Source organism: Macaca fascicularis, chromosome 13 (genome assembly GCF_037993035.2).
Source record: "Macaca fascicularis isolate 582-1 chromosome 13, T2T-MFA8v1.1".
Lineage (NCBI taxonomy): Eukaryota > Metazoa > Chordata > Mammalia > Primates > Cercopithecidae > Macaca > Macaca fascicularis.
This window is the reverse complement of record NC_088387.1, coordinates 59,195,527-59,218,390: the sequence shown is the minus strand read 5'-3', so window position 1 is coordinate 59,218,390 and position 22,864 is coordinate 59,195,527. Positions and strand designations below refer to the sequence as shown.

Here is a 22,864-nt window from a genome sequence, read left to right as displayed (position 1 = left end):
GACACGGGGGCCCCCTGCTGGCAACTGTGCATGCAGTCATGCTGGTGGTGGTGGTGGCGCAGGGGTGGGGCACTGGCAGGCACAAGTCTGTGTGTACTCTGTGCACTGCCGTCATGGGTGGTTACTCAGGGCAGCAGGGAGTGTGCTGTTCTCTGCCTGGTTTCACTCCCACGGCAGTGTTGTTACAAAGGCAGGGTGCTGGTGGGGGTGGAGTTGGCTGGCTCTGTGCCTGCCAAGGCTCCCACTGAAATGTGGTTGGTGGAGGATGGGGAATGGACTGTACTCTGGAGGCAGCAGTGGCTGGGTAGGGTGCATGCACATGGGCGGCTGATGGAGCAAGGAAGCCAAAACTTGCCCATGCACACACCGCCAGCAAAGTGATGTGGGGGGGTTGTCATGAGTGGAGGTGGGGTGTGGGAGCTACAGTGTGGGGAGGAAGCAGGTAGGTTGGTGCATGGCTATGACAGCCGCCCTGCTGGAGCTTTCCACCAGTCAAGCACTGTTGCCAGCATAGGAGCTATGATGTGGGCCCCTAGGGCGATCAAGGCTTCTGTGCAAGCAGATGTGGCCAGGCTGGGGCACACGGAGAGGCCAGCAAACCAAGGGGCACTCAGGTTGGACTGGTCTTGTCTGATGGGCAAGACTGCCCTTCAGAGTTGAGATCCAACAGTATCTCTGGGGCTAAAATCTCCTGTGGGAGCAAGTCAAGCCTAGGGGGATGGGCAACCCTGGCCGTGCTCTGTTACAGATGCTCCTTCACCAAACCCTCTGAGCTCCACATCAGCTGGCTTATTGCCCCTACCACTTCTCTAAGCAGCTTTCCCTGCCAACTCGAGTATCCATTGTAGTGGAGGAGTCTCCTTTTGCCAGGATTCCAGAGGTCGGTGGTAAGAGTGGGTGGGTTTCTCCTTGCAAGTTCAACTTACCCCGTCTCCTGGAATCCTTGGGGGCCTGGAATGACTACTGGTGTGTGGTAGGTAGCCCCGTACTGGGTTTCCAGCTTTCTCCCCCTTCATCCCAGCTTCTGTGTTTTCCCTCTGTCTGCTGTCAGTACTTTTCCTCTGAAGATCTGTTAGGCATGGGCCAGTCATCTCAATCCCTTCGTGGCATCTGTTCTACCTGGCTGCTCTAGTTGGCCATCTTGCCCTCTCTCTTATCCTATTCCTAATCAAACTTTTACCCATTAGTGTTAGTATTCAGTATGGTTTTGTTGTTATTTTTTATTTTAGACTAGTTAAGTGCACTCTTAAGAAAGGGGGAAAGAATAGAACAAGGAGTTCAATCTGTTACTGACTGTAAACAGTTGATTGAGATAACTCACTACCAGCCTGGTTTTGTTTTTTATTTGAAGCATAGATAGATTCATTTGTTTTTATTTATATTTCACACTATAACATCCTCCCATCCTGTTGAATTAATGAATTAATTAAATTTTAATGTCATTCCCCATGTAAGAACTATTTTTTTTTTTTTTTTTTTGAGACGGAATCTTGCTCTGTCACCCAGGCTGGAGTGCAGTGGTGTGATCTCGGCTCACTGCAACCTCCACCTCCCAGGTTCAAGCAATTCTCCTGCCTCAGCCTCCTGAATAGCTGGGATTACAGGCACAGACCACCACGCCCGACTAATTTTTGTATTTTTAGTAGACACATGGTTTCACCATGTTGGTCAGGCTGGTCTCAAACTCCTGACCTTGTGATCCGCCTGCCTTGGCCTCCCAAAGTGCTGGGATTACAGGTGTGAGCCACCGCGCCCAGCCTCACAAGAACTATTTTTAAAAGTATGTCTTCCCCATCTTGATTATCCTGTTCCCAACTCTCTGTCCTTTCCACTTTGTTCCACCCAACTCCTGAATGTAACTAGTTTTGTTATTCTGGGTTTGTTCTTCTTCCTTTTTTTTTTTTTTTTTTTAAACAGATTTATTTAGGTATAACTCATATACTAAACAATTTGCCATTTTAAAGTATACAGTTCAGTGGTTTTTAATGTATTTCTAGAGTTGTGCAACCATAGTCACTATCCAATTTTGGCATGTTTGTGAAAAAAATCCCATACCTGTTAGCAGTTACTCCGTATTCCTCTGGAACTCCCCTCCCTACTCAATACCCAGGTAACCACTAATCTAATTTCTGTTCCCTCTAGATTTGCCTATTCCAGATACTGTATGGTCTTTTGTGACTGGCTTCTTTCACTTAGCATTATGGTTTCAAGGTTCGTCCATATGTAACAAATATCAATACTTCATTCCTTTTTATTGCTGAATAATCTATTATATGGATGTATTACATTTTATCCATTCATCAGTTTATGAACATTTGGGCTGTTTCCACTTTTCTGCTATTATGAAGAACATTTGTGTCTTGGGTATGTTATGGATCACAGGCTCTTTGGCTCCCTGTATAATAAAAATTAACATAGGGCCAGGTAGATATCCCAGACAAGGCTGTTATTTTGGGGCTTGCACTTGAGCGCAAGGGAGACAGCAGAGGTGCAGGGACTCTCTAGCTGACTCTGTGAAACAGCTGGTAGGGAATTTTTTGTTAGACGAACTGTAGGAATTGACATCAGGGGTGATATATGCAGGCTGGGCTGGGAAAAGCATGTGAAGGGTAGGGTATGCGGGTCAGGCATATCTGGTTGTGATATTTATCTTGAATATTGGACAACCTGGTAGTCTGGCCAGAGGCAACAAGGCTGTAAGTTAATTGTTAAGCATTCTTTCCTGAAGTGGGACCCTCCACAACCTTGGTTTGATATTTAGATTTCCTAAGGCCAGTTCCTGGAATTCTTTAAGTAAAAGGCATGGTTAAGACAGTATGAAGAAGGAGCTGTGTCCCATTCCTGTTCTGTCTCACGTACATACCTAGAAGTGGAACTGCTGGACCATGTAGTAACTAACTTTTTGAAGAACCGCCAAACTGTTTACCAAAGTGGCTGTATCATTTCACATCCCCACCAGCAATGTGTAAGGGTTCCGGTTTCTTCATTTACTCACCAACACATCTGATTGTCTTTTTTATTTTAGCCATTTAAGTACGTGTAAAGTGTTATATCATTGTGGTTTTTGACTTGCGTTTCTCTGGTTGCTGAACCATGTTGAGCCACAATATTTTCGTATGCTTATAGACCATTTACTTGTCTTTTTTGGAGAAATATATATTGTAATCATTTGCCCATTTTTAATTGGATCATTTTCTTCTAGTGTTGTAAGAATTCTTTATATATTTTGGATATAAGACACTTATCAGGTATGTGATTTGCAAAAAGTTTCTCTCATGTTGTAAGCTATTTACTTTCTTGGTGATGTTTTTAAAAAAGGGTTTAATTTTCATAAAATATAATGTATCTATTAATACATTAATAATATGTCTATTTTTATTTTGTTATTTGTGCTTTTGGTGTTGTGTCTTCTTAGACTTTGCCTAACCCAAAGTCACAAATATTTACTACTTCTATTTTTTATAAGAGTTTTATAATTTTAACTCTTACATATAGTAAGTCTATAATGTATTTTGAGTTAATTTTTGTGTATGTGTAAGGAAGGTGTCTACTTTTATTCTTTTGTATGTATTTACTTTAGCACCATTTGTCTAGTCTGGTTATTTTCTTCCTTTGTTTCTTTTTGCATGAACATGCAGATATATGCACTTCTAAAAAATTTATTTATTTTACCTATACAAAAGAGGTAAGACAACATAGTCGGTACTTTCACTTTACTTTTTCACTTAATATATTCTGGAAATCATTCCATATCTGTTTGTAGAGTTTGTCCTTATTCTTTTTTTTTTCTCAACAGCTACAAAGTACTATCTTTGTGATACACTATAGTTTATCCAACTATTCTCTTATGTGGGGGCATTTAGATTGTTCCTAATATTTTGCACATACAGTACTTTAATGAATAGGCTTTGTGTTTGGGAGTAAATTCCTAGAAATAGAATTGCTGTGTCAAAAGGTAAACACATATGTAGTCTTGTTAGATATTGCCAAATTCCTCTCCATAAGGGTTTTATCAATTTGCCTTCCCACCAGAAATATATGAGAGTGCCTGTTTCCCCACAGCCTCAAGTACCAAATTTGTTGTCCTGATGTTTTTGCCAAAGGGAGAGGTGAGAAATGGCATCTTGGCGTAGTTTTAATATGTACATGCATACCTCAGAGATACTGTGATCTTAGTTCCAAACCACTGTAATAAAGCAAATATTGCTGTAAAGAGAGTCATACAGATTCTTTGCTTTCTCAGTGCATATAAAAGTTGTGTTATTTATTGACTACTGTTGTATCTAGTTTTTGGTCTTTCTCCTTAACTTTAAAATAATTAATAGAGTTTAGGTTTTTCAGCAATTATGAATTTACGGAAAAATTAAGTAGAGTACAATTTTCATATACCTCTTACCTACCCCTATTTCCCCCTTCTTATTGATATCTTACATTAATAATGACATGATTCCACCATTATAGTATTATACAGAGTATTTTCACAGCTCTGAAAATCCTCTGAAATCTCTCCCTCACTCCCCCTTTCCCTCCCACTGAATTTCTGACAACTACTAATCTTTTTACTGTCACCATATTTTTGCCTTTTCCAGAATGTCATGTTGTTGGAATCATATATTAGGTAGCCTTTTTAGGTTGGCTTCTTTCAGTCATCAGTATGCATTGAAGTTTCCTCCATGTCTTGTGGCTTGATAGCTTATTTCTTTTTCATCAGTAAATAATATTCCATTGTCTGGATGTGCGACAGTTTATCCATTTACCTGTTGAAGGACATCTTAGTTGCTTCTAAGTTTTGACAATTATGAATAAAGCTGCTCTAAACATGTATGTGCAGATTTTTGTGTGGATATAAGTTTTCTGCTTCTTTGAGTAAATACCAAGGAGTGAGATTGCTGGATCCTGTGGAAAGAGTATGTTTAGTTTTGTAAGAAATTGCCAAACTGTCTTCCAAAGTGGCTGTATTATTTTGCATTCCTACCAGCAATGAATGAGAGTATCTGTTGCTCCACACTGTCTCCAGCATTTGGCATTCTTGGTGTTCTAGATTTTGGCCATTCTAATAGATGTGTAGTGTTATCTTGTTTTAACTTGCATTTTCCTGATGACATATGATGTGGAGCATCTTTTCATGTTTTTATTTGCCTTTATATCTTTTTTTGTGAGTTGTCTGTTAGGGTCTTTTGCCCATTTTTAATTGGGTTGTTTTCTTATTGTTGAGTTTTAAGAATTCTTTATATTTTGGATAATAGCCCTTTATCTGGTATGTCTTTTGCAAATATTTTCTCCTAGCCAGTGGCTTGTCTTTTATTTTTTTGATGGTGTCTTTCAAAGACGAGAAAAATTTAATTTTAATGAAGTTCAGCTTATCAGTTCTTTCTTTCATGGATTGTGTCTTGTGTGTTGTATCTGAAAAGTCATCACCATACCCAAGATTATCTAGATTTTCTCCTCTGTCATCTTCTAGGAATTCTGTAGTTTTATGTTTAATATTTAGACCTAATTTTTGTGGAAGGTATAGGAGATCCATGTCTGGAGTCATTCTAGCACTATTCATTGAAAAGACTATCTTTTCTGCATTGATTATCTTTGTTCTTTTGGTAATGATAAGTTGACTGTCTTTGTAGGGGTCCGTTTCTGGGCTCTTTATTTTGTTCTTTCACCATTACCATACTGTCTTTATTACTATAGCTTTATAATAAGTCTCAGTGTTGGCTAGTGTTAGTCTTCCAGCTATATTCTCCTTCAGTACTGTAGTGTCTATTCTGGATCCTTTACCTTTCCTTGTAAATTTTAGAATCAGTTTGTCAGTATCCATAAAATTACTTGTTGAGAGTTTGACTGATATTGCATTGAGTCTATAGATCAAATTGGAAAGAACTGCATCTTGGTAATATTGAGGCTTTCCATCCATGTACAGCTATCTCTCAATTTATTTGGATCTTTTTGGATTTTTGTAATATTTTCCCCCCATAGATTCTGGATATATTTATTGGATTTATACCTAAGTATTTCAGTTTCTTGGTGCTAATATAAATGGTATTCCAATTTTTAAATTCCAATTGTTCATTGCTGATGTATAAAAGCAATTGACTTTTATGTATTAACCTTGTATCCTGCAATCTTGCTATCATTGCTTATTTATTTTACGAGTTTTGTTGATTTTTTGGGACTTTCTACATAAACAGTCATATCACATGCAAACAAATAGTTTTATTTCTTCCTTTTCAACCTTTACACCTTTTCTTTTTCTTATCTTATTGCGTTAGCTAGGACTTCCAGAATGATTTGACTAGGAGTGGTGAGAGCAGACATCCTTGCCTTGTTCCTTGGCAGGAAGGCATCTAGTTTATCACTGTTAAGTATAATGTTATCCTTAGGTTTTTTTGTAGACGGTCTTTATCAAGTTGAGGAAGTTCCCCCTTTTTTTCCTAGTTGTCTGAGAGTTTTTATCATGAATGGCATTGGATTTTGTCAAATACTTTTTCTCCATCTAATGATATAATTATATAGCTTTTCTTCTTTAGCCTGTTGATGTGATGGATTACAAAATTTTTATAATAATTGGTTTTTACAGTAATTGGTTTTTAAGTGTCGAACCAACCTTGCATACCTAGAATCGATTTGATCATGTTGTATAATTCTTTTTAACCATTGTTGGATTTGATTTGCTATGTTGGTCTGACTTTCTGACTATATGATTTTCCTTCTTTTGAATAATTTTTTAAAAAACAGTTGTCGTAAAGGAAGTCTATTGGTGATAAATTTTTTTAACTTTTGTTTGAGACAGTCTGTTTCTCACTTTTGAAGGACAGTTTCACTGGATACAGAATTCTAGGTTGGTACATTTCCACTCCTATTATTATTTTATTCCACTCTCTTTCTGCTTACAAGTGTGGGGACCCCACACTTCTGTGAGTTTTACCTAATTTACATGGTTTGTGAAAAGACTGATGTTATTCTTGCTTCATCTATAGGTAAGGTGTTTTTTCCTCTGGCTTCTTTCAATATTTTCCTTTGTGTTTGATTTTCTTTAGTGTGACTAGGATATGCCTACGTGTAGATTTTTTTGTATCTATCCTGCTTAGTGTTCTCTGAGTTTCCTAGATCTGTGGTTTGGTGTCTATCATTAATTTTTGGGAAATTCTCAGACATTGTTGCTTCAAATATTTCTTCTATGCCTTTCTCTTTTTCTTTTTCTTTTGGCATCCCCATTATGTGTATTTATGTCTGATATGGTTTGGATCTGTGTCCCCACCCAAATCTCATGTTCAGTTGTAATCCCCAGTGTTGGAGGTGGGGCCTGGTAGGAGGTGATTGAATTGTGGGGATGATTTCTAATGGTTTAGCACCATCCCTCTAATGCTGTACTCGTGATAAGAGTTCTCATGAGATCTAGTTGTTTAAAAATGTGTAACACCTTCCCTTGCTCTCTCCTCCTTCTCCTCTGGTCATGTAAAACGTGCCAGCTTCCCCCTCACCTTTTGCCACGAATTAAAGTTTCCTGAGGCCTCCCCAGAAGCTGTCATGCTTCCTGTACAGCCTGTGGAACCATGAGCCATTTAAACCTCTTTTCTTTATAAATTACCCAGTTTCAAATATTTATAGCAGTAGGGAACAGACTAATTCAATACTTTTTGTAATTGTCTCACAGTTTTTGGATATTCTGTTCTTTATTTTTTTCAATTCTTCTATTTCCACTTTAGTTTTGGAATTTTCTGCTGACATTTTTTCAAGTTAACTTATTTCCTTGATTGTCATCAGTCTGTCGATGAGCCTATCAAAGGCATTCATCATTTCTGTTACAGTGTTTTTGATTTCTTGTGTTTCCTTTTTATGTTTTCTTAGAGAGTTTTCATTTCTCTGCTTCCATTAACACCCTTAGCATATCAGTCTTAGTTGTTCTAAATTTCAGTTCTGATCATTTCATTATCTCTGCTCTGAGTTTAGGATGCTTGTTCTGTCTCTTAAAATGATTTGTCTTTTGGTCTACCTTGTAATTTTTTGTTGAAAGCTGGAAATGATGTACTGGGTATGTGAAACTGAGATAAATAGGCCTTTTTAGTAAAAGGTTTTCTCTTTATCTGGATAGGAGTTGGGCTCTGTTTACTGTTTACCGTAGCTGTAGCTATAGGTGTCAGAAGCTAAAATATTCTCTGTACCTTTTTTTTGTTTTTTAAATCTCCTCTGTTGTCTTGTAGTTTCTCTAGAGATTTCTTCTTAACTGAGGTCTGGGTTGGATAGTTCTTTCAGTTGTATTTCCCTGTTATTATATGGGAGCTCTACTGATAAGGTGTGGAGGAACAGGAAGTATTCTATAGTCCTATAATGAGGCTTTTAGTGATTGTGTTTTTTGGCTTTACCCTTCCCAGTGCACCTCAGTTTTTTCCCCTTTAGGTGAGAAAGGAAGTCTAGAGGGTAGTGGAGTTGGTTATTTCACTTCTCTCAGTTCATTTAGTTTCTAGTAAAATAGTTTCTCTTGAGGGTAGGCCTTATTAAGAGGCTTGGGAAAGTATTTCAAAGTGCCTACTTTTCCTCTTCCTTTGCCCTAAGCAGGAGGTTATTTTTATCCAGTCTGTACTGTGAGAGAACCTGGTAGGGCTCCTGGAGGTAAAACTCACAAAAATGTGGGGCCTCCCAAGACTGATCTTCCTGGGAGTTTTTAACTCTCATACTTGTCCACATCCAACCTCTAGTAATTGGTCAATTACAATTTAGACTTTCTTACTCTGTTACTGTGGAGCATACTGGTTCTTGGGCTGCTACTCCTGTAAGTTGTGATTCTCTTTGTCTGCCTCTCACTCCAGTTTTGGGGGTATGATTTGCCCTGTGACCTCAATTCTCTGAGGAATCTAGGAAGAGTTGTTGATTTTCAGTTTGTTTGCTTTTTCTTGTTGTGGGGATAGAAGTAACAGCTTCCAAGCTCCTGACATGCTTGACTGGAAAGTAGAAGTCTTTTTGTCTTTCCTTTACCAGTGTCTTATATTGCAAATAGTTTTTCCCATTTCGTTAATGTATGACTTTGTTTATGGCATTTTTCAGTATGCCTTTTTTTTTTTTTTTTAATTTAGTCTATCAATATTACATCTTGATTTTGAGACATAGTGAAAGCATTTCTCTATACGGGCTTATAGAAATTCACTCATGTTTTCTTCTAGTACATATATATATATATATATATATTTTTTTTTTTTTTGAAAACCATTTTAACATTTCCATCTTGGATCCATTTTGAGTTTATTCTTATGTAAGGTCTGTGACATGTGTCTTTTTCTTTTTGAGATGTTTCAAATAGATAAATTTGTTGTTGTTTTTAAACTATATATATAATTATATATATATAATTTATACATATATAACTATATATATGTATATATAATTCATTGTAGATTGTTTCACAAGCATGTAAGCAACCGAATCTTTTGATTAGTATTAGCATGGTATATTTGTCTACATCTACTTACTTTTAATCTACACTTGTCTTTATATTTAAAATAGGTTTCTTATGGAAAACATACAATTGAGTCTTGTTTTTTGAACCTCTGACAATCTTTTAATTGGTGCATTTATACCACTGACATTCAAAGTGGTTACTCATGTAGTTAGATTAATGTCTCCCTTAATTGTTACTGTTCTGTACTTGTTGCCTTTGTTCTTTGTACCTTTTTTCCACTCTTTTTCTGCCTTTTGTGTGTGTGTGCATGCTTGTGTATGTTTTAATAGAGACAGGGTCTTGTTATGTTGCCAAGACTAGTCTTGAACTCCTGGGTTTAAGCGATCTCCCACCTTGGCTTCCCAAAGTGCTGGGCTTACAGGCATGAGCCACTGTGCATGGCCCTTCCTTGAGTTTCTGTTTTTTTTTGAGATGGGGGTGTCGCTCTGTCACCCAGGCTGGAGTGCAGTGCGCAATCACGGCACACTGCAACCTCGACCACCTGTGCTCAAACAATCATCCCACCTCAGCCTCTCAAGTAGCTGGGACCACAGGCATGCACCACCATGCCCGGCTTAAATTATTTGTAGAGACGAGGTCTCACTGTGTTGCTTGGGCTGGCCTCAAACCCCTGGGGTCAAGTGATGCTCCTGCTTCCATCTCCTAAAGTGCCTGGCCTTTGTCTTTTTTTTAGTAGCCTTCCTAATGGGTGGTATGAAGTGGTATTTTATTGTTCAGCAACATACTTTCAACTGTTCTTTTACTTTTTTGATTATAGACTCTATCTACTAACTTGTTGATTTGGTAGGTGAGGATTTAGCCCTCTTGTCATATCCTCCCTGAAGCTTACTTACCCTTCTCTTTACCCATCCCCTCACTTACCAGTCAGGTCTATCAGAGTTAGGTCAGAATTCATTGTGACTTAGTAAACATTGTTAGCAGCTGAGCCCTATAGTATTATCACATTTCCATTTTTAAAAAATTTCCTTCTGTTAATAATTACTAATTTTGTTTTGTCCTCCCCCCACCTTCCCTTATGACCCTGCAGTGTGCGTATCATTATTATTCTTAAACGTACTTGTTACCTCTCAAAATCCTTCTCAAACAGTTAAACACGTTGGTAATTCATCAGTTCCTTTCCTCCGCTGGAGCCCACAAGTGTCCTGCTCCACTTTGGAATGGTCTTTCACAAAGCATTCAGCATAAATGACAACTTAGGACCTTTTTTCACTGCTATACTGGGGATAGTCAGATATTTAGCCTTCTGAATTTATCTAAATTTCCTGTATTTCTCTCTTTTAAAATAATCATTATTTTATTCTAGTTCTGGAAGATTTCCTCAAATTTATCTTCCAACTCTGCATTTTTTGCTCACCTAATGAAAAATAATGACAATCTTCAGAACGCTTTCTTATGTATTAAATATTCCTTTGGTATTTTTCATGAGTGTAATGTCTTTAATACCTCTGAGCATACTGGTGATATTGTCTCAGTTTCCTGCAAGTTCTTTTTCTCCTTTTTAGCCTGTTTTCTTTCATATTGGAGGCTTTCCTTAGATGATCTTTGGTCGTCTGTTCGCATTTAAGAGGGAGACTGTACGAAGCTATTTGGAAGCTCTGTGTGTACACATGGACTGGTTGCTAATGTTTTTGGAGAAGTTGCTGAAAGCCTAGCGCTCCACTAAGCACTTCATATATCTTAACTATTCGTTACATTGGTCCTGTATTCTTATTTCACAGTTGAGGAACATCTTGAGGCTTAGATGATGCAACCAGAAGAAAGTTGTCTTCTTGTGATTCTTTTATCTATCATATTGTTTTTCTGCCCTCTTCTTAATAAATGCTTTTTGAATACCAGGAAATCTCTTGAGACCCTTAAGGTCAGAAACAAGACAGACAAATGTAGTCATCCAAAACACACAATTGCAGTAATTATAGAAGTGTGTTGAGATGAAATTGTGAATATGATTGTTTGGGCTGAGGAATGGTCAGATTGATAGATTCTTTTTGTTTGTTTGTTTTTCTAATAACTTCAGTTCCAGGGAACCAGGTATATAACCTGGGTATACTAATATTTGTTTTAGTGACATGTGAGTCTTCTTCCAATAGGTCTGGAAAAAAAAGAGAAGAGTAAATAATATGCTAAATTAAAGGAATTCATTATGGGTGATACTATAAAACAATAAAGTATGAAGTATTATTTGAGAAGACCAATATTGCATACATATACAGCAGTGATTCATTATAGTGCTGTTTGTCTTACAAATATCCTTATATTAGAAAAATTAGGCCTTGTGTGGTAGCTCACGCCTGAGATCCCAACACTTTGGGAGGCTCAGGCAGGAGGATCACTTGAAGCCTGGAGTTGGAGAACAGCCTGGACAACATAGCAATCTCTACAAAACAATTTTAAAATTATCTGTTGTGGTGGCATGTGCCGGTAGTCCTAGCTACTCAGGAGGCTGAAGCAAGAGGATTGCTTGAGTCCAGGAGTCTGAGGCTGCAGTGGGCTATGATCACTCCATTGTACTCCAGGCTGGGCTAGAGTGAGAGCCTGTCTCAAAAAAAAAAAAAAAAAAAAAAAAGAAAAGAAAAGAAAGAAAGAAAAATAGTAAATTCTTTATACTGTTGTTAGTAAGATATTTATTTATTTATTTATTTTTGATGGCCCATCTGAAAGTACACTCTGCTGTAATATGCCAAACATCAAACTATGTTTCCTCAATTTGAGGTGCTGTTTCTAAATACTGGCATATAGATATTAGAAATACCTGTCAGAAAAGTTCATTTGCGTTATCAGTTATTTTTAACCAAAAGTAATTGCTCTGTTAAAATATTTTTTAAACAATAGAGTGACACAAAAATATAGGTAAAAAAAAAAGTATTTTTATTTAACTGATAAAGATGTTTTGCATCTTTTATTATTAGAATTGTCCTTTATTTTTACAGAAAAGAAATATATCCTGTGTATGTACTTTGTCTTGTATTTGTATAATTTTTTCCCTATTGAATAATTACTGCAGCTTGCTAAATAACTCTTGTGAGTAAGCATAAAGGAGTATAATTAACTGGAGCTGTAGTAGTGGTAGTTTAATAGGAGGCAGATGTACCTACTGAAGGATAAAAATAATTACTTGAGAAATAGTAAAGTTAGAGTATTTCTGTGATAAGACAATCTCCCCCTTTTTTGTTTAAATTTTCACAGCATCCTACCATGAAATGTTCATTTATGGCTAAGAGTCCTTTTCTCTAAAAGAAATAACCTTATTAGTGAAGTGCCTATTCAGTTAAATTTGGTATTAATGTTTTGAGCTCTTTTTTTCTTATTTTAAGCATATCCTGGATTCTGTGGTGAGAGAAATGTGTTGTACTTTTTGTGTTCCAAAGACTTACAAAGTTCCTTATTTTTAATTTAGGAAAAGCTTGGAGGCTTTCCAAGTTTTGAGGTACAGCTATCTTTTATTTTTTGGAATAGTGATTTCATACAAATGAAAACTGATAGGACATAAAAAGGATAAATACGGTCTCAGCACTTTGAAATGTAAACTTTTACAAGACAGCAACTATTATTGTTATGTGTGTGTTTTTTTAATTTACTGAGTTTTCTAGAACATTGAGGGGTTACTGTAGCAGATACACCCGGAAATCCAAGTTGGTTAACCTAACAAAAGTTTATTTTTTGCTCACTTCTCAATGTAGAGAGGATGTTCCAGGTCAACTGACCTTCTGTGTAGTCATTCAGGGGCCCAGGCAACTCTTATCTTACGACTATGCCCTCCTGTGTGTTCTAGAATCCTGTCCATTTAGATAGTGTGGGGAAAATATACTAGTTTATTATTCATTTACTCCAGAAGTGACATAGACCCCTTCTCATGTTCTAGTAGTGAGAAGTATGATGTGGCCCCATCTTAATGCCAACATGATAGTGGTGGTTGGAAAGGGCTGGGAGTAGGGTACTTCTTGTAACACCTCTCATGATTAACACTGTGCCTTGGACAGGGAGCATGAATCTGATAGTTTACTGCTCTGCTAAAAGTTATTACTTCCCCTTTCATAATGTTGTTCAAAGGTGGTAATATTAGCTACCTCTAGATTGTTAATAGACAGGAGACAAATATCCTTGCCTCATATTCTTTACCCTATTTCTGAATTTTTCATTTTGCTTTTAAACCACCAAATATTTAGCCAATTAGTGTCAGTGTTTGTTGTTGTTGTTTCTTTGTTTGTTTTTTAACTGGTTGAGATTTTAGTGAAGTCCAAATTAGGGAATAGGCTCAGAGAAAGAAAGAGATATTTCTAAAGTCACTTAGTATCAGACCTAATTCCTGGTCTAGAATTCTCTTCTACATACAGTCTGCCCGCCTTATCCGCAGGTTCTGAATCTGTGGATTCAACCAGCTGTGACTTGAAAATATTCAGGGAAAAAAAATAGAAATAACAACATAATAACAAAAAATAATATAAACAATATATCGTAACAACTATTTACATAGTATTTACATTGTTGTATTAGGTATAGTAACGTAGAGATGATTTAAACTTACTCATACACTGCTGAAGAATGTTTTGGTCAACAACAGACCACATACCTGAAGGTGGTCCCATAAGATTATAATACTGTATTTTTTACTGTACCTTTTCTATGTTTATATATGTTTAGATACACAAATAACCATTGTGTTAAAATTACGTACAGTATTCAATACAGTAACATGCTGTACAGGTTTCTAGCCTAGGAGCAGTAGGCTCTCCCATATAGTCTAGGTGTGTAGTAGGTTATACCATCCAGGTTTGTGTAAGTATACTCCGTGATGTTTGCACAAGGACAGAATTGCCTAATGATGGATTTCTCAGACTATATCTCTATCGTTAAGCAGTGTGTGACTGTGTACAAGAGGATTTGTATAGGTTATATGCAAATACTGCATCATTTTATATAAGGAACTTGAACATCCTCAGATTTTGGTATCTGTGGGGGGTCCTGGAACCAATCCCCCACAGATATGGAGGGACAACTGTGTACTATGTCATCTTTGAAAGGTCCACTTTTATAAATTCATATCTCTTGAATTAATACAAGTTTTTTCCCCGGATTCCTTTCCTCTTAATAACTTCCTAAGATACTTATCCTGGAGAAATGGGAATTTTAATTGATGTAGAAAAAAGTGAGTGGTCTGAAAAGCATTTGTCATATTATTGTTTGGGTCTGGCCAGCCCATACTGGAATGTCATGTTGACTTTCAGTGCCTGAGAAAGAATGGCCCAGGAATTGAAGGAGCTACCAAAAAAGGAGGGGAGGTTGCCAGAGTCAAGTGGGGCCTATTTAAAAATTTTGCTCAGATCTTAGGGGAACATTTATGTTAACTTAAGACAAAGAATACTACTCCCCCACTTCTGTTGACTTGGAAAACAAATTAATTTAGTTGTTTGAGGGCTTTGTGATTTCTCTGAAATTAAAAAAAAATAATTTATTTAATTCTGTCTATTCATAATTAATTCCAAACTTAAAAGTTCTGATTTATATGTATTTATGTATTCTACTTCTTAGTAAGTGTGCAACTGATTTATTTTTAGTAGCTCACTCCCCACATTTAAATACCTCCCACCAGCATAAAGTAATACAAATTCATGGTAGAAAATACAGAAAAGTATAATGACACATAATTTTACTTCCCAGTAATAAACACAGATAGCAATTTGAGGTATTTCCTTTTGGTTCTTCTCTTATTATATAGTATAGAAAAATTGAAATCTATATTAAACAAACAGACCATGATATCCTAAGCATTGTCCTATGTTTGCAAATGTTCTTAGAAAATATTTTTAATGCCTCTGTGATTTTCTAGTAAACAGACATACGATAATTAGTCACTCATCTTTTGTTGGGCTTTACATTGAAAGTGTCATTGTAAATTACAGTTTTTACAAATTTTAAATCTAGTAATCTCTGTGGTTGGGCCGGTACTTTCTGCCACTGTTCATGTTGTTTCCTGAGATATTTATAAATAGTTTCTTTAAGCTAAGGTCTTTTCATCTACTCTGTGTTCTCCAAGGTTGTGCCTGGGCTAGGGTAGTTGGTTTAATGGTCTGTCTCCCCACTAGATTGTGAACTTCCAGTGGATCTTTCTTTCATCCTTGTATCTCCATTGCTCAGCATGGTGCCAGGAACATAGCAGACATTCAGTAAAATATTTGTTGAATGCTTATTATGATTATGGAAAGTGATGGGAGTGATTTTCAGGTGATAGTTTTGGGTTTTTCTCTTGGCTTTTAAAGTTTCACCTCACACGTGTGTCATACATCAGAGAGTGGAAAAGAGTAAAGGAGTTAAAATAAGCCAGAAATGTTTTTCTTTAAACTTAGTTTTCATACGCAGTAGTTCACTTAGTGGTGAAGAGGAGGGCACGCCTTAGTTGCGTGCCAGGAAAAGCTCAAGCTAATTGCTTTAAAATCTGAATATTGTAGCTCTCCTTTTAGCTTCTCCTCTCTTCTCCACTTCAGTCCTCTCTGCTCTTCTTCACTGCTGTCTCCTGTCCTTTTTCCTAGCTTCTTTCTTCCTCTCCAGAATTTGACGTCAAGAGCACAATTTGAGACAAAGCATGCCACCTTCAGATTCAAGATGTTCCTTTTTAATGGCTTTGAAGACAGGATAGAAGGTGTTAAATCTTTATTTTTAAATGCACAGTTTCCTTCCTTGAACAAGCCCACGAAAAGGCCTCAACTTTTCCATTGGAGCCCTTTAGACAGATTTCATAGGAAGTGTGACTGTGCATACATTTTATGTGTATGTCCATAAAATGTTTATATGTAATATATAAAAATGTGTGTGTATTATATATAGGGCTACCTACTAACTAAACTGAAGTGATGGGATAGAGATGTTAAATATGCGATTGTTGCATTCTCTCTGAAACCCTATCAGGTTTTCTTGACTTTTTTGACAGGAAATTATATGATTGTAGGTTTGTTGGTGGTTGGAGAAAACTCTCACAGCTGTCCTGTGTCTGGTCTCTTGGGAGTACATAAGTAAATATTTAATGGTTATTTTCTAGTGTAGTATGAATGCTTAAAATATTAATTATGGATAGCCAGTTATGTGGTTCTTGGTACCCTTCTATTGAGAATAATAACCCACAGCAGTTCTTTATTTTAGAACACTCTGCCTCAGTTTGTTCCTGATAATAAAATGGTGGACTGATTTCTAGTGAAGATATTTAAAATGTGAACTTGACTTAAAATCACTAAAATGTCTAGCTATCTCTGGGGGCATTCTTAAATAAGTGACTTATGATCTATTTACATTCTTGGGACATCAGGCATACATACAGCTTAGGAGACCACCCTTCTTGCTTTTTTATGCTAAAAAAGCTTTCATTTTCTGAAGCACTGAGATGCGTTGAGTGGCAGGAGGGTGCTAGAATGAGGCAACAGTTCAGGTGGCAGGAGGGTGCTAGAATGAGGCAACAGTTCAGGTGGCACTAGGAGGATGTTGTGTAGGGGAGACACTCTCATTGCCATCACAGGTAATGCCTCACTAGACTTTCAAGTCAAACAGTGGTTGTCAGCCTTGGCTGCATGTTAGAATCACCTGTGGAATTTAAAAAACTGCACACCAGACCAATTAAGTCAGATTATCCAGGGCTGGAACCTAGGTATCAATATTTAGAAATGCTTCCCTAGAGTTTTTATTTTAATGTGCAGCCAGGATGAGGATCCCTGCAAAGCTTGGATGAGTTGCAGGGATGATGTATTATATAGCTACTGGCTTCAGTTGGACATCATCAATTATAATTAAACAATTGGGAGTTCTTGGATGAAACTTAAGGTTTATTCAGTGCCACATATTCATTGAGCCTCAACCTCGTACTAGATTATTAGTTGCTAGAAATACAAAGATAAATAAGATATGGTTGATAAAATAGTGCAATCTAGTGGGAGAGATAGAAATAATAAATACTTACAATACAAGGTATACAGAGTATTAAAATAGAAAATAGGTGTGTCTAGGTTATTATTGGGAACACAGGCGTAATTAACTCTGAGGCTTGGAATATGGGATGGGTGGGAGGGGATGGGGCAGGAGATGACATGAGAAATGGTCAGGGTTACACAGAGAAAGTGATAAATTAGGAGTTTACCAGGTAGAAAAATGGAAGAGGAAGTTTTTGTGTGTGCTCTTTTGTTTTTTTAAATGTTGTAACATTGCAAATATGTGAAGAAATGAAGGAATATGTGTTCAGGGGTTGGTTATAGAGCAAGATGCCTATGAGATATTTGCAGGTTATACAGTTAGAGAGCTAGATCAGAGTCAAGTGGTGAGTGAAATACCTTATAAGCCATGTTGAGAAACAAGGGTGTTGCAGGGCCAAATGCACATACGGTCTAGATAGATGATTTTAAACAGTGAAGCTGGTCAGGTGTGAAGCAGTTGGTAGTGTTAGAGGCTCTCCTAATCTGTACAGCATAGGCCTTGTTTAAAGATATTTAAGAACTTTTTAAAAGAGTTTAAGTTAAAACTAAAATAAAATAGAATACTCTTTCAGTCAAGTAAGCCTGTAAAATTCAACCTGCAAGGGCCAGTTGGTAGTACCTTCAGTGTAAGAGCCCAGCATATGATGATAAACAAGGAAAAACTGTAAGATAGCATTTCTATAAAAGTACTGTCAAAATATAATTTCAGAGTTGAAGTTGGGCTGGAGCTGTGGAGATGAGAGCATAAGTGAAGAGGATAGTGCAGTAATCTAGGTAAAATGTTCTGGCAAGCCATCAGTGTTTTCAAATGAGGTAGCTTACGTTTGTTGGCTACTGTTCTCCTCTTGTTAACTTGCCATCATTGATCATACCTTCTTCCCAAACCCATCTATCATGTTGTTGTACTACACCCCATCCTTACTCACTGTAATTGTCCTAGTCCAGGGTTTTGTGTTGAACAAGGTGTTTTTTTTTTTTGTTTTTCTTTTAACGGTTGTTTGTTTTTCCATTGGTATAACTCTCGTATACGTTTGTAGGTGGATCACTGAGCGAGGAGTTTAAGGCTGGAGGCCTTTTATGTATGTGTATATGTTTTTAATTAAATGAAACAGAAGGAAAGGTTATCTGCTAAAGGCAAGGGATTCCAGTGTAAAATGAACAGGACATAGAAAATGGTGAAGGTCAACAAGATGAGTATGGCATTCATTTCTTGGTTAAGAAGCTTTTATCTAAGATTTTTTTTAAATGAAAATTTAAGTAAAATAACTTATAATCTTGATGTTTTTCATAAGAACAAAAGAGAACATCGTTGTATTAGGTTGATGCAAAAGTAATTGCGGTTTTAGCCATTAAAAGGAATGGGAAAAACCGTAGTTACTTTTGCACCAACCTAATATTACCTGAAAATGTATTATTTTTGTTTGACTTTATATTAGTGGAAGATAAAGAAGAGAAATCTGAGATTAGAAGACTGTATTTCAGTCTTGGTTCTGCCAGAGCTTTTGATTAGTTGTTTAACTTAATAGTCTTTTAAGCTTAATTAAAATAGGGATAATAGTATGTACCTTGCCTGTTTTTTCAGTACCGTATTGTTTTTATGAAGATAATTGAGATGATTGGCTACAATAATGTTTTAAAAACCACAAGCATTGTTCATGAGATATAGAGATGCAAAAGTAGTGAATTCATAGATTTAAATTATTTTGGAAGTGCTCTTTTTATACCTATTTACTTCACATTAAAGGGAATAATGTGTTAGAAGTATGATATTAATTTTTGGAGAAGATATGTGTGTGCTTCTTCTTTTTAAAATAGTAACTAGTTCTAAATGTTTTATTTTACTTGGTTTGTCCCTGTGAATTAACTTGCTAAAGTATTGTTAGAAAAGACAAGGAGGAAATATTAGTTATGCAAATTAGGTCACATCTGTAGTCAACATCTACTATATTTGATAGAGCTTTGTTGTAACAGTAGCTGCTCTATGTAACCTAAAGCAGATGACATTTTTGCTCTTTTGAAGGCACTAAAATGAAACTTTATTTATTTAAGATAAATTATGTTTAACTTTTTTTTCTGTTTGGCAGGCAACCAGATAAACTGGTGGTAGTTTGGACCAGAAGAAGCCGAAGGAAGTCTTCTAAGGTTAGTGTATTTTCTGAATTTCTTACCTAAATGTTGAATACAAATTAGCAAACTGCTCTGGTTCCAGTGTAGAATATTTTAAAATGTTACTTGATTTTTTTTTTTTTCTTGATTGTCTACTGAAAATGGATTGATCAGATGCTATAATCTTTTAACTGCTTGTTCTTAAAATAGGAGCCAGATACCTGAGTTTTGGTCTTGAATTTGGTAATTGCTATGGTTTGAAAAAAATCAGGTGTTGCCAGTGTAATAGAATAGGTTGGTGCAAAAGTAATTGCGGTTTTGCCTTAATAGCAAAAACTGCGCTTACTTTTGCACCAATCTAATATAAGGAGGTGGGGGGGGGCCTTTAAGAAGTGATTAGGGTAAGGACTTCTCCCTTGTGAATTGAATTAGACATCCTTATAAAAGGGCTTGATAGAGGGAGTTTGTTTCCTTTTTTCTTTTCTGCCTTCTGCCACATGAGGATGCACTAAGAAGGCCCTCACCAGATGCTGATGCCTTGATCTTGAACTTCTAGCTCTTAGAGCTGTGAGAAAATAGATTTCTGCTCGTTATTTGTTACTCAGTCTGTGGCATGTTGTTACAGCAACACAAATGGACTAGGACAGGAGCCTTGAATAACATAATAGTTAAGTAACTTCTCTGTACTACAGTGTTAAGAATTAATGATTAAACAGGTGCCACTTACACAATTGTACCTAAGATTAATTTATTTAGATTACAAGATGACAAAGTTAGGGCACACTTAAGGAGTTACGAGTTATCTGAGTCTGTTGCTGGGTTGCAGAAGAGGAGTTGGGTTTTTCAAAGATTTAAATTTCTTTTAGTACTGATAATTTTGTTTGTGGGGAGTGGAACAGAATTTTATAAAATTCAATAACAGTTCTACAGATATTTTAAAAATTCTATCCTGGTCAGATTCTATCCTTATGCCTATAATCCTGGCACTTTGGGGAGGCCAAGGCAGGAGGATCACTTGAGGCTAGGAATTTAAGATCAGCCCGGGAAACATAGTGAGACCCCATCTCTACAAAAACAAAAACAAAAGCAAAAACAAAAGCAAATTAGCCAAGTGTGTTGATACACCTGTAGTCCCAGCTACTCAAGAGGTTGAGGTGGGAGGATCGCTTGAGCCCAGGAGTTTGAGGCTTTTTTGAGCTAGGATTGTGCCGCTGCACTCCAGCCTGGGTGACAGAGTGAAACTGTGTCTCTAAAAACAAAATTCTGTTCTATAAATAAATGTGACTATATTTTTTGTTACTATACAATGACCACAAGAATGTTTATTGAATGTTGGTTTTTCTACAAGTAGACCTGTATAAAGAAAACTTTATTAGTTTTAATTGAAATTCTACAATTTTCTGGATTTAAAATTTTTTATTTAGGGCATTTTTTTCAAGTCTTTTATTTTTATTGAGCTAAAACTTACATGTGTATAATACACAGATCTTAATTTTATAATTCAGTAAGCTTTGATCAATGTGTATACTTGTATAATTACCACTTCTGTAAAGATACAGAGTGTTTCCATCACTTTTTTCTTTTGTTCCTCTTCTAGGCAGTTCCCAACTCTCAGAGGTGAACACTGTTTTGATTTTCTGTCACCATAGACTAGTGTTGCTTGTTCTTGAGTTTCATGTAAAATAGTACAGTAGTATAGTCAGGCTTGTTTCACTTGTCATAACGTTTTTGAGATTTATTCATGCTGTTTTGGTATTTATTTGTTTATTGCTAAGTAGTATTCCACCATGCAAATATACTACGATTTGATTATCTCTTCCTGTGCTGATGAACATTTGGTTTTGTTTTGTTTTTTTTTTCCAGTTTTTTACTCTTGTGAATAAAGCTGCTATAGACATTATTGTACAAGTGTCTTTGGGGAAAAATATTTTTTTATCTTGAGCATATCCCAAGGAAAGGCATAACCAGGTAATAGGGTAGGTTCATTTTTAACTTGTAAGAAATTGCTAAGCACTCTCACCAGCAATTTGAAGAGTTTCAGTTGCCTCACATCCTGAGCAGCAGCATCTTTAAAGCATACGTTTATAGTTTGGGAGCATTGTAATTTGAATGCTTTCTTTCTATTAACATATGAGAAAGGGTTCTAAAAAGAAACATGACATTTGTTCGTCAATATAAGATTTGTGGAAAGGACCAATATAAATTTATCCACTAAGTATAACAGGTGAATATGACTAGACCTATACATTTTAGAAATAGCCTCTAAATGTTTTTAGTTATCAACAAAAAACAATTTATCTCTTTTAATAATTAGCTTGAATGCCACATTCAGGGTTTGAAAAAAAATTAGATGGCAATTATTTTCTAAGAGAAAATGAGAAACATAAGGAAATACGTTAGATTATAGGTCAATTAAGAATATCCTGGCTGGGTGTGGTGGTTCACACTTGTAACCCTAGCACTTTGGAAGACTGAGGCAGTTGGATCACTGGAGTCCAGCAGTTCGAGACCAGCCTGGCAACATGGCGAAACCCCATCTCTACAAAAAAAAAAAAAAAAAAAAGGAAAGAAAAACCTATATTTGATGTTTGATATTCTTTTTTATTTCGTTGCATTTACATTGAAAAGATTGAAAAGTCAGTCAAATAACTTCTGTTAGGTTCAGATTCTATTTCATATTGTATCAAACATTGTTTGAATCCAAAATGCAAACATAAGAGGCTACAGGTTGGTTTTCTTAGAATATAATATTTTCTAGAAGAAATTACTTATTGTTGAATGAATTTTCCATTTGTCATGCTCTTAATATTTTAAAATCTTTACTGATACGTTAGAATCATTGTGATTTCTCTTGAAACAGATGTACTTCTTGTGAAAAGTTAATATGATGCAGTATGTTCATGTATTTATGAAAATGCCGTTTTAGGCTGGGCGCAGTGGCTCATGCCTGTAATCCCAGCACTTTGGGAGGCCGAGGCAGGTGGATCACCTGAGGTCAGGAGTTCGAGACCAGCCTGACCAACATGGTGAAACCCCATCTCTACTAAAAATACAAAATTAGCTGGATGTGGTGGCACATGCTTGTAATCCCAGCTGTGTGGGTGCTGAGGCAGGAGAATAGCTTGAACCCAGGTGGTGGAGGTTGCAATGAGCTGAGATCATGCCATTGCACTCCAGCCTGGGCAGCAAAATCAGAACTCCATCCCAAAAAAAAAAAAAAAAAAAAAAAAGACGGGAAATGCCGTTTTATAAATTGTATATAATAAGCTAAGTAGGGAAATAAAAATAAGTTCCAGAAACTATGAAGGAAATGATTATATTATTGTAAAAGTTAAGCAACTTAAAAAAAAACTTGAGAGTG

At 36.4% G+C, this 22,864-nt stretch overlaps 1 protein-coding gene across 25 annotated transcripts in view; it reads left to right on the top strand.

The window, feature by feature from the left end:
* EHBP1 (EH domain binding protein 1) overlaps positions 1-22,864 on the top strand; it is a 330,801-nt gene that overhangs the window by 20,690 nt on the left and 287,247 nt on the right. For all 25 annotated transcript variants that reach the window (XM_074011670.1, XM_045369202.2, XM_074011677.1 and 22 more), the window contains exon 3: positions 19,482-19,539. In XM_074011670.1, the coding sequence (XP_073867771.1) occupies positions 19,482-19,539 (58 nt within the window). The remainder of the gene's footprint in view (positions 1-19,481; positions 19,540-22,864) is intronic.